Consider the following 13,818-nt stretch of genomic DNA (forward strand, 5'->3'; position numbering starts at 1 on the left):
CTGCTCTTAAAAATCCCCAATGATGAAGATTCCGCCAACCTCCCTAGGCAATTTATTCCAGTGCTTAACCACTCTAACAGTTAGGAAGTTTTTCCTAATGTCCAACCTAAATCGCCCTTGCTGCAATTTAAGCCCATTGCTTCTTGTCCTAGCTGCAGAGGTTAAGAAGAACAATTTTTCTCCCTCCTCCTTGTAACAACCTTTTATGTACTTGAAAACTGTTATCATGTCCCCTCTCAGTCTTCTCTTCTCCAGACTAAACAAACCCAATTTTTTCAATCTTCCCTCATAGGTCATGTTTTCTAGACCTTTAATTATTTTTGTTGCTCTTCCCTGGACTTTCTCCAATTTGTCCACATCTTTTTCTGAAATGTGGCGCCCAGAACTGGACACAATACTCCAGCTGAGGCCTAATCAGCATGGAGTAGAGCGGAAGAATTACTTCTCATGTCTTGCTTACAATACTCCTGCTAATACATCCCAGAATGATGTTTGCTTTTTTTGCAACAGCGTTACACTGTTGACTCATATTTAGCTTGTGATCCACTATGACTCCCAGATACCTTTCCGCAGTACTCCTTCCTAGGCAGTCATTTCCCATTTTGTATGTGTGCAACTGATTGTTCCTTCCTAAGTGGAGTACTTTGCATTTGTCTTATTGAATTTCATCCTATTTACTTCAGACCATTTCTCCAGTTGTCCAGATCATTTTGAATTTTAATCCTATCCTCCAAAGCACTTGCAACCCCTCTCAACTTGGTATCATCCGCAAACTTTATAAGTGTACTCTCTATGCCACTATCTAAATCATTGATGAAGATATTGAACAGAACCAGACCCAATCCCTGCGGGACCCCACTCGTTATGCCCTTCCAGCATGACTGTGAACCACTGATAACTACTCTCTGGGAATGATTTTCCAACCAGTTATGAACCCACCTTATAGTAGCTCCATCTAGGTTGTATTTCCCTATTTTGTTTATGAGAAGGTGATGCAAGACAGTTCAAAAACCTTACTAAAGTCAAGATATACCACATCTACCGCTTTCCCCCTATCCACAAGGCTTGTTACCCTGTCAAAGAAAACTATCAGATTGGTTTGACACGATTTGTTCTTGACAAATCCATGCTGTTATTTATCACCTTATTATCTGCTAGGTGTTTGCAAACTGATTGCTTAATTATTTGCTCCATTATCTTTCCAGGTACAGAAGCTAAGCTGACTGGTCTGTAATTCCCTGAGTTGTCCTTATTTCCATTTTATAGATGGGCACTATATTTGCCCTTTTCCAGTCTTCTGGAATGTCTCCCGTCTTCCATGACTTTTCAAAGATAATTGCTAATGGCTCAGATATCTGCTCAGTCAGCTCCTTGAGTATTCTAGGATGCATTTCATCAGGCCCTAGTGATTTAAAGACATCTACCTTGTCTAAGTAATTTTTTACTTATTTTTTCCCTATTTTAGATTCTGATCCCACCTCATTTTCACTGGCATTCACTATTTTAGACATCCAATCGCCACCAACCTTCTTGGTGAAAACCGAAACAAAGAAGTCATTAAGTACCTCTGCCATTTCCACATTTTTTGTTATTGTCTTCCCCCTTCATTGAGTAACGGGCCTACTCTGTCCTTGGTCTTCCTCTTGCTTCTAATTTATTTGTAGAATGTTTTCTTGTTTCCTTTTATGTCCCTAGCTAGTTTGATCTCGTTTTGTGCCTTGGCTTTTCTAATTTTGTCCCTACATACTTGTATTATTTGTTTATATTCATCCTTTGTAATTTGACCATGTTTCCACTTTTTGTAGGACTCTTTTTTGAATTTTAGATCATTGAAGATTCTCCTGGTTAAGCCAGGGTGGTCTCTTGCCAAACTTCCTATCTTTCCTACGCACAGATTGTGCCTCAGTTTCCCTGAGCGGTTAAAGCCAACACCTTCCAATTTGGGGATGCCTACACTTACTCACCTAAGCCCATAATTAGATACCTCAGTAAGTGACCTGGAGCCTGATTCTGATCTCAGTTCACCATGAAAATCCAGAGTCACTCACTGTAATCAATAGTTATTCCCAATTTACACTGGTATAAATAAAATCAGAATCTGGCTCCTGATTTTTAGCTCACTTTGATTTACTGTGGAGATGTCTTAGGTGTCTCAAATTGAGACAGTAGTGGCTACTTTTGAAAAGTGACTTAGCCAAGCCACATATGGAGTCAACTGCAGAGCCAGGATCAGAACACAAGAGTTGCTGGGTCTGAGCACTAGCATGTCACCACTTTTCAAAAGTTATCATTCCCAGCTCTAGCTATACAGAGGAAAAGGCACAAGAGGATTTCTGTGGAACGCATGCTGGATCATATTGCCAATGGAACTACTCCTGATTACACCAGTAACGTGAGAGGAGAAGCCCAGTAAATGAGGCACATGCTCTTGGAGCACAGGCTCATGTAGATTTTCTTTTACAGCTGATAATTATTGGGCTTGGATAATCTGTGTAAAGTATGGGGCATAAAGGCACATGGCCAGATTCTGCTCTGTCACAACACTTGCCCCACAGGCAACACATATGTTGGGAGGGCTTGAAAAGGAGGAAGGGCTACTAGGCTCCCTCTTAACGCAGCAACAATTAACCATGTGCCCACAGAGAGCATATGGAGGGGGACAAAAGGGGCTCCAAGTAGAGCGCCCACCCAATCTAGGAGCGGGGAGAACACTGCCCCCTCACAGAGTGTGGTAGAGTGGGACAGGTGGGGATCTAAGGGTAGGGTGACCATCTGTCCCGTTTTTAAAGGGACAGTCCTGTTTTTTGGGACTTTTTCTTATACAGGCACCTATTACCCCCCATCCCGTTTTTTCACAGTTGCTATCTGGTAACCCTATCTAAGGGGGAATATGATATCACCCTCCTCTGGGTGTGTATGGGGGCACACAGGGATCAGGGGCATATCACCCCCTCAGGGTGTGTGGGGATGAGCCGATGGGGATCTGGGGGATACCGCCCCCTCAGGGTGTTTGTGGGGTCTCGATGGACCGGGCCCTTCCCGCTGCCGGTACCTCACCAGGGAGGGACTCAGGGAGCCAGGCGCCACCGCGGGACCGAGCGAGCGAGAGCGGAGCCCGCGCGCACCTTGACTACTCTGCCGAGCCCGCCTGGCCAAGCGCCTGCCTCGCCACAGCGGTCCCGCCCCCTTCTCAGGCCGGGCCGGCCCAGGCCCCACCCCCGCCTCCAGGCCCCTGCCCCCTAGAGCCCCGTGCTCAGACCGCTTCCCCCTCCACCCAACTCCCCCCCGTGCTCAGACCTCGCCCCCTCAGCGCTCTGTGCTCAGACCCCCTTCCATCGCCCCCAGAGACCAGTGCTCAGACCCCTCCCCCCCCAGTGGCCGTGCTCAGAACCCCCCCCCCCAGCGCTCTGTGCTCAGACCCCTCCCCCCCAGGGGCCGTGCTCAGAACCCCCCCAGCGCTCTATGCTCAGACCCCTCCCCCCCCAGGGGCCGTGCTCAGACCCCCCTCAGCGCTCTGTGCTCAGATCCCTTCCCCCCCAGCGCTCTATGCTCAGACCCCTTCCCCCCCCCAGTGGCCGTGCTCAGACCCCCCTCAGCGCTCTGTGCTCAGACCCCTTCCATCGCCCCCAGAGACCAGTGCTCAGACCCCCCACCCCCCCGCGCTCTGCTCAGACCGCTTCCATCGCCTCCAGAGCCCCGTGCTTAGACCTTGCCCCCGCAGCACTCTGTGCTCAGACCCCTCCCCCCTCCAGCGCTCTGTGCTCAGACCCCTCCCCCCCAGCACTCTGTGCTCAGACCCCCGAGATCAGTGCTCAGACCCCCCCCCCAGCACTCTGTGCTCAGACCCCTTCCCCCCCAGTGGCCGTGCTCAGACCCCTCCCCCCCCCAGCGCTCTGTGCTCAGACCCCCCACCCCAGCACTCTGTGCTCAGACCCCTTCCCCCCCAGTGGCCGTGCTCAGAGCCCCCCCCCCCCCAGCGCTCTGTGCTCAGACCCCCGAGACCAGTGCTCAGACCCCCCTCAGCGCTCTGTGCTCAGACCCCTTCCCCCCCAGAGACCAGTGCTCAGACCCCCCCCCCCCAGCACTCTGTGCTCAGACCCCTTCCCCCCCCAGTGGCCGTGCTCAGACCGCCCCCCCCGCACTCTGTGCTCAGACCCCCGAGCCCCGTGCTCAGACCCCCGTGCTTGTTCTTTGTTTTTCATAAGAACAACGTTGTCCTTTGCATCCGTCCTTACAAAGGTGTTGCCTTCCTTTCAATTAAATCAAGATTTTCCCCCTCTGAGCTTCTGCCGAAGGCCAGCAGAGAGCGCACCTGACTTACTAGCTTTCCACAGGGCCCTAAAGAGCAATCAGAAGAGAGCTAAGCTTTTTTACAAATGAAGATTTGGGCAGGGATTTGCAAAGGAACCTCAGAGGGTTCCCGCTGCCCGGCTCCTACTGACTTCAATGAGATTGGAATGCTGCACTCCCATTGACTCCATTGAAATCCCTTTGTTAGTGTAAGATTCCTTATCCTCACCTTGGGCCAAAAGGGGTAAAATCAGGTGGAAGGATTCTAGCAGGTGGCCATCCAGTACTCTAGGGTGACCAGATGTCACGATTTTATAGGGACAGTCCCAATTTTGGGGTCTTTTTCCTATATACCCCCCACCCACATCCTGATTTTTCACATTTGCTGTCTGGTCGCCCTACAGTATTCCTTCCATGTCTTCCCTAAGCACCACAGGATGAATGTCTGCAGCATTGTGTGGTTGGGTGCTTAGCCCGGAAAATGCTGAGATGGACTGAATGGGACACACATTTTGTTTCAGCACCCTCTACTGTGGTGAGCACAGTCTCTGTCTTCTCACCTGTGTTATCTGAGGCTCAGATATTATTTAGAACCACCTGCTCAGTGCTGGAGCAGCTAAGGTCACCAAAAACTACATTGTTTCTTTTGTGTTTTCTGTGACTTGGCTGACCAGCCCAGATCCCTATGCAGGAGGTCAGTTAAATGGGGAATGTGCTACAGAGGCCTTTCCCTTTGTATTGAAGTCAGAGAGGGCTAATCAAATTCATTCCCAGCTATAGAACTCTTACAGGGAAAGATGCAAAAACCTGTGCTACCACAACAGAGCCCCAAGAAACAGGCCAACATGCCTGGGAACAAGTTAATGCTGAGGATGGGTTTTTGGTTCAGTACCTTGGTGGTGGTGGTGGTATTTCCCCTCTTCATCTCTCTAATTGTGTGTACTTTGTTTATTTGCAGACTATCACATCACATACTATTCTCCGTAGTCCCCAGCTCTGAGAACTTCATGTGGCTTCCCCAGCTCTGGGAGTGTCACGAATAGGTGGGTTCAAATCAGTGATTTGACAGACAGGCAAGAAGAGCCAGCATAAATGTTGCACACATGCACCCTTATTGGCTTCTCTCTTCTCCCTCCCCCTGACCTTTCCTCCACTATGCAGCCAGTAGCTGCTGGAAACCCAACCCCAGAGGGAGGGGAAACAAGAAGAGTTCCTTCCTGAGCTACTGAAGGGATCCTGCGATTAAATGCAGACACAGTCGTGGACTGAGTATTGAACCCAGGGCAGTTCTGAACACCAGCAATTGGACTAACCCACTCTCATGTTTTGCAGGGTCAGGCTTGTCAGTCGCTTACCTACGTGGAGCCCTGGCACCAATCACAAGCTGTGGAAGCTGGGCTGCTTCCTGCCTCAGTGCCCAAAGTTGAGCTGTAGAGGAACCAAGATGTCTGCAGATCAGAGTCGGAAAGCTGAGACCTGGGATAAATGCACCTTGCAAGAGCTGAAGGTGCCCTTTGCCAGGACTGAAATTGGGACCTTTTTCCAAGAGCAACCCAGGATTGGAAACCAGTACCTAGAAGATGCTTTTCTTCAGCGTTACTTGAAAACACACCTGCCATTCCAGGTTTGACCTGTGTGTGTATGTGTTGTGTGTGCAGTACAACCCCCTATTGCTGAGACTGTGGACACCTTTTCAGTCTATGGGCATTGCAGAGCATAGGTGCTGGAATTTGCAGTGCTGGGAGTGCTGCTCCACCCACTGGCTTGAAGTGGTTTCCATTATATTGAGGGTTTACAGTTTGGTTCAATGGCTCTCAGCACCCCCACTTAGGGTGACCAGATGGGATGAAGAAAATATCGGGACACATGGGGGGGAGTCCCGCCGGCGGAGCAAAAAAAAGGAAAAGAAAGCAGCGTCCTGCCGGCGGAGCAAAAGCAAACAAACCAGGAGTGCGAAATATCGGGACCGTCCTGATTTTATCGGGACGTCTGGTCACCCTACCCCCACTATCCAAATTGTTCCAGCTCTCCTGCTGCAGACTGAAAACCCTGTATATCACTGATCCCTTAGCTCCTTTATTGCTGAACCATATATCAAGCACAGGTGGATTACTGGTGCTTTCTGACTATCCATTCATTTGTCTTGAAGTTGTGATGAAAAATAGTGATGGGACATGAGCATGTTCCAGCAGAAGTGAAAAGGGTTTAACAGAGTCTTTTGGGTAGGTTTGGGTGAGACATGACTCCTCTGTTCTGTTAGGCTATCAATGCCTTCACTGCATGCCAAGCATGGAGTAAACAATCAGGGGCTAAGTTAACCCATGGTAGCCTAACCCGCGACAGGATGACCACATTGTTGTGTTGTCATGCCCCCCATCAACACTGGTGCTGCATCTGGCTATGACAAACAACGCAGCTATCTGGGCATGTATCCCATGGTTCACAGCACCACATCTCTCTGTGCTGCTGTATGCTCACATTTGCAGGATGTTGTGGGACAACTTGTCTGCCTGCTCTGGTAGCACAGACTTGGTAGTGGACATAGTTGTAAAAAAAAAAAAATGGAGATATACCTATATCATAGAACTGGAAGGGACCCCAAAAGGTCATTGAGTCCAGTCCTGTGCCTTCACTAGTAGGACCAAGTACTGACTTTGCCCCCAGATCCCTAAGTGGCCCCCTCAAGGATTGAGCTTACAACCCTGGGTTTAGTAGGCCAAGGCTCAAATCACTGAGCTATCCCTCTCCCCATGTCAAACACCAGAGTTGTGTGAAGCTGAAGAAACGACAAAGCAGAGGAGACGCGATTGATTTCTGGTCACGGGACTTATGGGAAGGGATTGGAAGACCATCATGTCTTGATTGTTATGACTCTGTTGTCACTGCAGTTACCTCAGGGTAGTAATACATGTAGATAATACTTAGTTCTGCCATGAGTGCAGGGGACTGGACTAGGTGACCTAGCAAGGCCCCTTCCAGTCCTATGATTCTATGTTAACTGCTACGCTGGGGTCTGATGTAGAGCTCAAGGAGAGGTGACTAACTCACTGTATAGGACTGATAGAGGAGTGCAGATGTGTGAACACAGAGAGTGTTAAGGGGAAAATCCACAGCTGGGCCTGAGTTAAATCTGCATTGAAGTGAAAATTTCCAGGAGAAGAGAGGATACACTGAGATGCCTACAAACCCTGCTAAGCCATTCTGTTTCTCTTGCTCTTAATTTAACTACACTTTGTGAGCGGGGCACTTAAAGAAGTTCCCCTCAGGAAGAAGAATGTGTCCATTTCAGTCTGCCACTAGAATGAATGATCAGGAGTTCTTGTGTCTGCCCTCCTGCAATATCAGTCACTAGGCTTTGTGTTGGCCCTTGGACAATAAGGCCAGAGCTTGGCATTGTATGGGGTCACTGCAGAGGGGGGCTGGATTTGCAGACCTTATGCAGGGTGATCGATGGTCTCTTTGTATCATGGAGCTCAGCTCTGTAGGAACCCCCAGTGAAGTTTGGGGATGGGACAGAGAAGGAATGGGGGTGTGGCTTATTCCCCCTATGAAAGGGGGCATGCACTGGCTCCACAGGCTATTGTAGTTTTTCAGCTATTGGGGGCCAGATCCTTCCATTGTTACCCATGCTGAGTAGCACTTGACTCTGATTTGTTCCACTGCAATCATCTTATTGCTTCTAAAGCTAGGTATTACTCAGGGTGAAAAGGGTGGCAGAATCTGGCCCTCAGTGATTGATCTGAAGCTCTTTCTGTCACTGTTTGGTCTCTTCTTTCGCTTGACCCTGCCATAAAGCCATAGTCCTGTGTCTGTAACACTGCAATGGCTGCTTTGGGGACTTGCTTTTTTGACAGCTGTGCCTGTTGCTAAAGAGAAGGATGAGGTGTCACAAAGACAGCATTGCAACAATGCTGCCAGATCAGGTGTATGAACAGGGCCTGAGAAGGAGGATGCCCTGGTTAAACATGAACACCTTCTTTACTGGCACCTGTGGCAAGAATATTTTGAAGCCCCCTGAAGAGCGGATGGATTCATGCTTTCATTCTGATGTGTGTCCCCTGGTGTGAGAGCTCTCCTCTGAAGAGAGAACGTGGCTGGGACAGTATCCAGCAAATCGCTGCAAGATATTTCATACAGTTACATATTTGGCCACAGAGAGGCAGTGTTGTCCCACCACTGAAAGGGAAGATCCAAGCCTAAAGACCCCTTACTTAACGCAACAGGGGTCTGGTGATTGCTGCATGAGACAGGAAATTGTACAGGAGTGTGGGAAGCTCTGCATGTTCCATCCAAATACCACACTGGAGCCGGAGTCCCCATGCAGCTGTGTTCAGAGGTGATTAACAAAGATGCGTCTCTTAGGGTGGTGGTGGTGGTGGAAGATCTGTTGATTCCAGGTACTCTAACACGATTTCTGGCAACTGGAAGAAAGTGCATGTTCTGTCTGGCTGCAAAGTTCAGCTGCAGTGAAGTCCCCTGTAGCTCCCAGCTGTGAGCTTAAATGTCTTCTTTCAATGCAAAGAAAACATGATGGCTACCATTGAATTTAACAGCCTTCCAATAGGAGTAGTGGGGCCAAACAACCTAACTAGTCTTAAAATGGAGTTTGATAAGTTTCTCATCAGGATTATATAATGAGGTTGCCTGCAATAGCAGGGATCTGGACTCGGTGACCCAAGAGGTCCCTTCCAGTCCTGTGTTCCTATGTGTGCTTATTGTTGGTGCTGGGGGAGCCCATCTCCTTCTAGGGAAGCTTCTTCTGTTTCTACTGGTGGAAACAGGTCTGACTGTAGAAGTGATGATACAGATTTGTGAACACTTGGTTTCTGCATTGCTGAGCTTCCCCATCACCGAAAGAGATGGAACTCCTCCATCTCTCTGTAAAATGCCCTGTAGCATAAGGGATCACCTCTCTATCATCTCTGTCTTAAAGCATTTCTAACACACCAATCATTGGGCTGTCCAAGCACTTAATACGGTTAAGCACTGAATGAGGCTGTATGGCAGTTAGTGGATTCTGCTTTGTACTAGATGGTTAGTGGATGATCCTAGTGGAAGAGCAGCATTAAGATGCTGCTGGGATGTTATAGTCTGTGGTCACAAATGCAGGGGCACTGATCTCTTTCTACTGTGACGGGTTGGATCACAGAAACCCCCTTGGGAGCTGCCACCCGATGTGCAAAGACTACCCCTGCTTCTGTTTTCCCCGCCAGCTCAGGGTTCTAGCACCCCGTCTCGCTGAGCCAGACACTCCAGTCTGCTCTAACAAAGACTCAGGGTCTGAATCACTTGTCCTAAAGCTGCAAGTTTACCTGAAACCAGCTCTCAGTAGTGTGCTTGTCTTTAGCACTCAGATGCCCAACTCCCAATGGGGTCTAAACCCAGATAAATCCGTTTTACCCTGCATAAAGCTTATGCAAGGCAAACTCATAAATTGTTCGCCCTCTATAACACTGATAGAGAGATATGCACAGTTGTTTGCTCCCCCAGGTATTAATACATACTCTGAGTAAATTACTAAATAAAAAGTGATTTTATTAAATACAGACAGTAGGATTTAAGTGGTTCAAAGTGGTTCTACTAGGTGGTAGACAAAGAGCCTATTAGAACTCTTGGGCAACATCCTGAATTACAAAGCTAATTGTGGCAGGTCCATTTGGAGTGCGTGTAAATTACCAGGCAGGTTGCCGGTCTCTCCCTCCTGGAAGGCAGGTGAGGGGGGCACTGTTACTTGGAGGTGAACAGAGCAGTGCACTTTGGGTTTGCTGCAAGCTCACGATCATGTTTTACCTCCAATGTCCCTGCCTAGTTAGATGCCTGGCAGTGTTTGGAGACTTGCTTAGGCCTTGTCTACACCCAGCCGCTAGTTCGGCGGCTGGGAATCGAAGTTCCGGGTTCGATTTATCGCGTCTGGTCTGGACGCGATATATCGATCCCGGAAGCGCTCGCCGTCGACTGCGGTACTCCAGCTCGGCGAGAGGAGTACCGCGGAGTCGACGGGGAGCCTGCCTGCCGCGTGTGGACCGCGTCTGAACCGCGGTAAGTTCGAACTAAGGTATGTCGACTTCAGCTACGTTATTCACGTAGCTGAAGTTGCGTACCTTAGTTCGAAGTTGGGGGTTAGTGTAGACCAGGCCTTAGTGAGGTCATGCTCTGCTTCTGGACTGAGATTAACAGCTACCGAGACCCAGGGCTCTTGCGTTTCCAAAGCAAATTCCAGAACAGTGAAGCACATGCAACTTGGATTCTTAGACTGTGCCTATAAGGCACAGGCCTGTTTGGGGGTCATGGAAGCCACCTGGCCCTAAGAGGCCCTTGTCAGGGGCTGCCTGGGTGCCCCAAGCTGGCAGTACCACCTAGTGGCAAGTGTCCAAGGCCACTCTGCCTAGTGGCTATAGTCCCCAGTATCATTGCCCAATGGCAAGAGTCAAGATCCGCTCTGCCTAGTGACTGTAGTCCCAAGGCAGGGGGCTAGGGGAACCCAGGCTCACCCTACTCCACTGGGTTCTAACGTAGACCATATCCGTGGCCTAGGGTCTGGTACCTTTATTTACACCCCCAAGTTACTTCCTATCCCTGGTATCTGTACTTCCATTGGGGTCACAGTGTCTTGGGATCTCTCCTGGCTTCCTCTCTGGTTTGTCTCTGGAGCTCCTTCCCCTGGTGACAGCAAGTTGTCACCTTTGGCTCCTACAGTTGATGGGCTTCCAGCGACTTGGCTAGGAGGCTCAGTCCCAGCGGCCCCTGTTACCCTAGTACCAGCGTGTCTCACAAGCTTGGCAGTACTTAGCCTCACAACACTTCTGTGAGATAGGGCAGCCTGATCCCCATGTTATAGATGGGAACTGAAGCACAGGGAGAAGTGACTTGTCCAGGTCCACACAGGGAGTCACTGGCGGAGCTGGGAATGGAACCTAGGTTCCCCAAGTCCCAGGCTAGGGCCCAAACTACTGAACCATCTTCCTTTCCTCATCAAATGGAACGGTAACTGCTCCTTCCTCTCCAGATGGCGCTGGCAGACTCTCCTGCTAGGGTCCCTGTTCTCAGTAAACGACTGCCTGTGTGCTGCTCTCTCAGGGCCTGGTGGATGTTAAAGCTCTGTTGTCCTCTGGAAAATCCAGAGGGGCAGCCAGGGTGATTTGCTTTGCGAGAGGAGAGCATGGAGGCAGTGTGACAGTGGAGTGACACTCTGATCCCAGGCTAAGAGAGAGGCTGCTGTCCCAACTCGTAAGAGATGCCATCAAAGGAGCAGGCCAGAGGGGACAGGGTGGGCAAAGAGATGGTTAGTGCCATCCAGGAACAGGTTCCATCCTTTGCTTTGACAGATATTTCAGGGACTGCCTGCAGGTTCCTCACCCCACCGAGTGTGTTCTGAGGTCTCCTTGGGGCTGCCTTGCAGGTGCTGGAGAAGGTGAGTCTGGATCTGGAGAGGTTTGGGGCTCGTGTGGCGGCCGAGATTGACTCTCTGGGGCGTGAGTGCGAGTTGAATCCTCCTGCACTGCAGCACTATGATGCTTGGGGGCGGCGTGTGGACCACATTGTCACTTGCCCAGCCTGGAAGAGGATGAAGGAGATTGCAGCGGAGGAGGGGCTGATCGCTGAGGCCTACGAGAGGAAATACTCCATCTGGAGGTAACCATATGGGTATCAGAACCACTCCACAGTCTCAGGCATGTGCACCTTCTAGGGCCCAATCCTGTGCATGGTGCTGGGCACCTCTTGCAGGTTAAGCTTCGAAGGTTGATGTTCAGCACATCACAGGATTGGGTCCCCTGTCTTCTCATGGGTAATAAATGCTGTATAGGCAGACTCACCCCTACCCCCGCCAGAAAGAACAGCAGTGTTTCTGCCCACTGTAACACACCACCTCATTATCAATCAGTCCTCACTGCCTATAATTTAATCTTCTATCATGTCACCATGCTCCTTCATCGCTCCGGGGGCCTAACTCACCCACACACTCCCGCTTGACACACACACACACACTGCACTGGAATACCCTGACATAAAACTGGAATAACACAGGGGTGGATCTGGCTCACCAGTAATTTTGAGGAGCTCCAGCCCCAAGAGAGAGCTCTCAGTTATTACCATGCTCTAGAACTGCACTCACTGCATGCTATCTACCAGGGCACAAGCCTGGGGCTCATTTGTGTCCTGGTTCTACCAGCCTTTGGGCCAGGACTCTGGTTCCTGCTCACTCTGTCACAGACTGGTTTGGATTGGAGACTGTTCCTCCTCTACTCGCAGAGCTGGGTAGCCCTGATACTCTCCAGTTTTTATGGCTGCACCCACTTCTCTCTCCATATTGGGAACCTTTCTCCCTGCTACAGCTGAATTGCTATGGGGCATGTTTATCCCTGATTTCTTTTTTTGGTAGCCGTGTGCAACAGGTTGCCAAGCTGTACCTATATGCACCTTCTGCTGGCCTCTTCACCTGCCCGCTGGCCATGACTGATGGAGCAGCTAAAGTCATTGAGGTAAGAATGCAGCTAGTCACTCATCAGCACAGGCTATTTCATTGCAGGTGTCTGCATTCGTTGCAAAGGCAGCATGGCTAGGGTGGACTGGGAGATCCTCTAGGATGGACCAGTTGATTGTGATTGACCAATTGGTGACCACTGCTCTAGCTGTTACTGTAATGCAAATAATAAATGGCCTTCCAGCCACTTTCATTTCAAGGCCACGAGTCCCTGATTCTCCATTTCCTTGCACCTTGTTCATAGAATATCAGGGTTGGAAGGGACCTCAAGAGGTCATCTAGTCCAATCCCCTGCTCAAAGCAGGACCAATCCCCAGACAGATTTTTGCCCCACATCCCTAAATGGCCCCCTCAAGGATTAGAACTCACAATCCTGGGTTTAGCAGGCCAATGCGCAAACCACTGAGCTATCCCTCCCCCTTTCAGTCACTTACACTTGTGCAAAGTGGGTGCTAAACACCAAGGCAAGATCCTCAACTGGTGTAATTAGCTGAGCTCCATTGACTTTCCTGGGCTGAGGATTTGGCAGGGTTTGCACAGGTGTCTGTGCCTACACAAGGTACAGAGCAGGGGAGAATCAGGCCCTGAGCTCACCAGCATAGTTTGGCCTTTGTACAGTGAGCAAATAATCCTAAGGGCCTTGTCCTCCCTCCAGCTTGCTGTGTGCTGGTGATGTACATTGTACCCCGGTGCACAGGCTGCTGGGGAAACTCTTGGGCCAAATCTCTAGAGGTGCTGAAGTCAGGGGGAGCTGAAGGCGCTCAGCACCTCCCAGGACATGTCCCTGTGTAATGGAGTCTGGATCTTATCTCTGTACAATGCTACTGTCAGCCCTCCCCCATGGACACGCTGGGCCATTTCTGAGACTCTCTGCAGCACTCACCAGACACACAGCGATTCAGGACATTGAAAGATTCCCTGCCCTGGTTGGAGTTTGCCTATTCTGACCCAGGGACAGGTTCCTGGATGACCCTCTGCAGCTTGTGAAGGCAATTGTTTCACAGTGTTTAAGGCCAGAAGGGACCATTAGATCATTTAGTCTGACC

The 13,818-nt window shown here is 50.0% G+C and overlaps 1 protein-coding gene across 1 annotated transcript in view; it reads left to right on the top strand.

Moving 5' to 3' along the window:
• Positions 1–5,503: 5,503 nt before the first annotated feature.
• LOC135890489 (acyl-CoA dehydrogenase family member 11-like) overlaps positions 5,504–13,818 on the top strand; it is a 31,214-nt gene continuing 22,899 nt past the window's right edge. The window contains exons 1-3 of the mRNA XM_065417910.1: positions 5,504–5,914; positions 11,690–11,922; positions 12,671–12,770. Of these exons, the coding sequence (XP_065273982.1) occupies positions 5,612–5,914; positions 11,690–11,922; positions 12,671–12,770 (636 nt within the window). The 5' untranslated portion in view covers positions 5,504–5,611. The remainder of the gene's footprint in view (positions 5,915–11,689; positions 11,923–12,670; positions 12,771–13,818) is intronic.

Source organism: Emys orbicularis, chromosome 16 (assembly GCF_028017835.1).
Source record: "Emys orbicularis isolate rEmyOrb1 chromosome 16, rEmyOrb1.hap1, whole genome shotgun sequence".
NCBI classification, from domain to species: Eukaryota; Metazoa; Chordata; order Testudines; family Emydidae; genus Emys; species Emys orbicularis.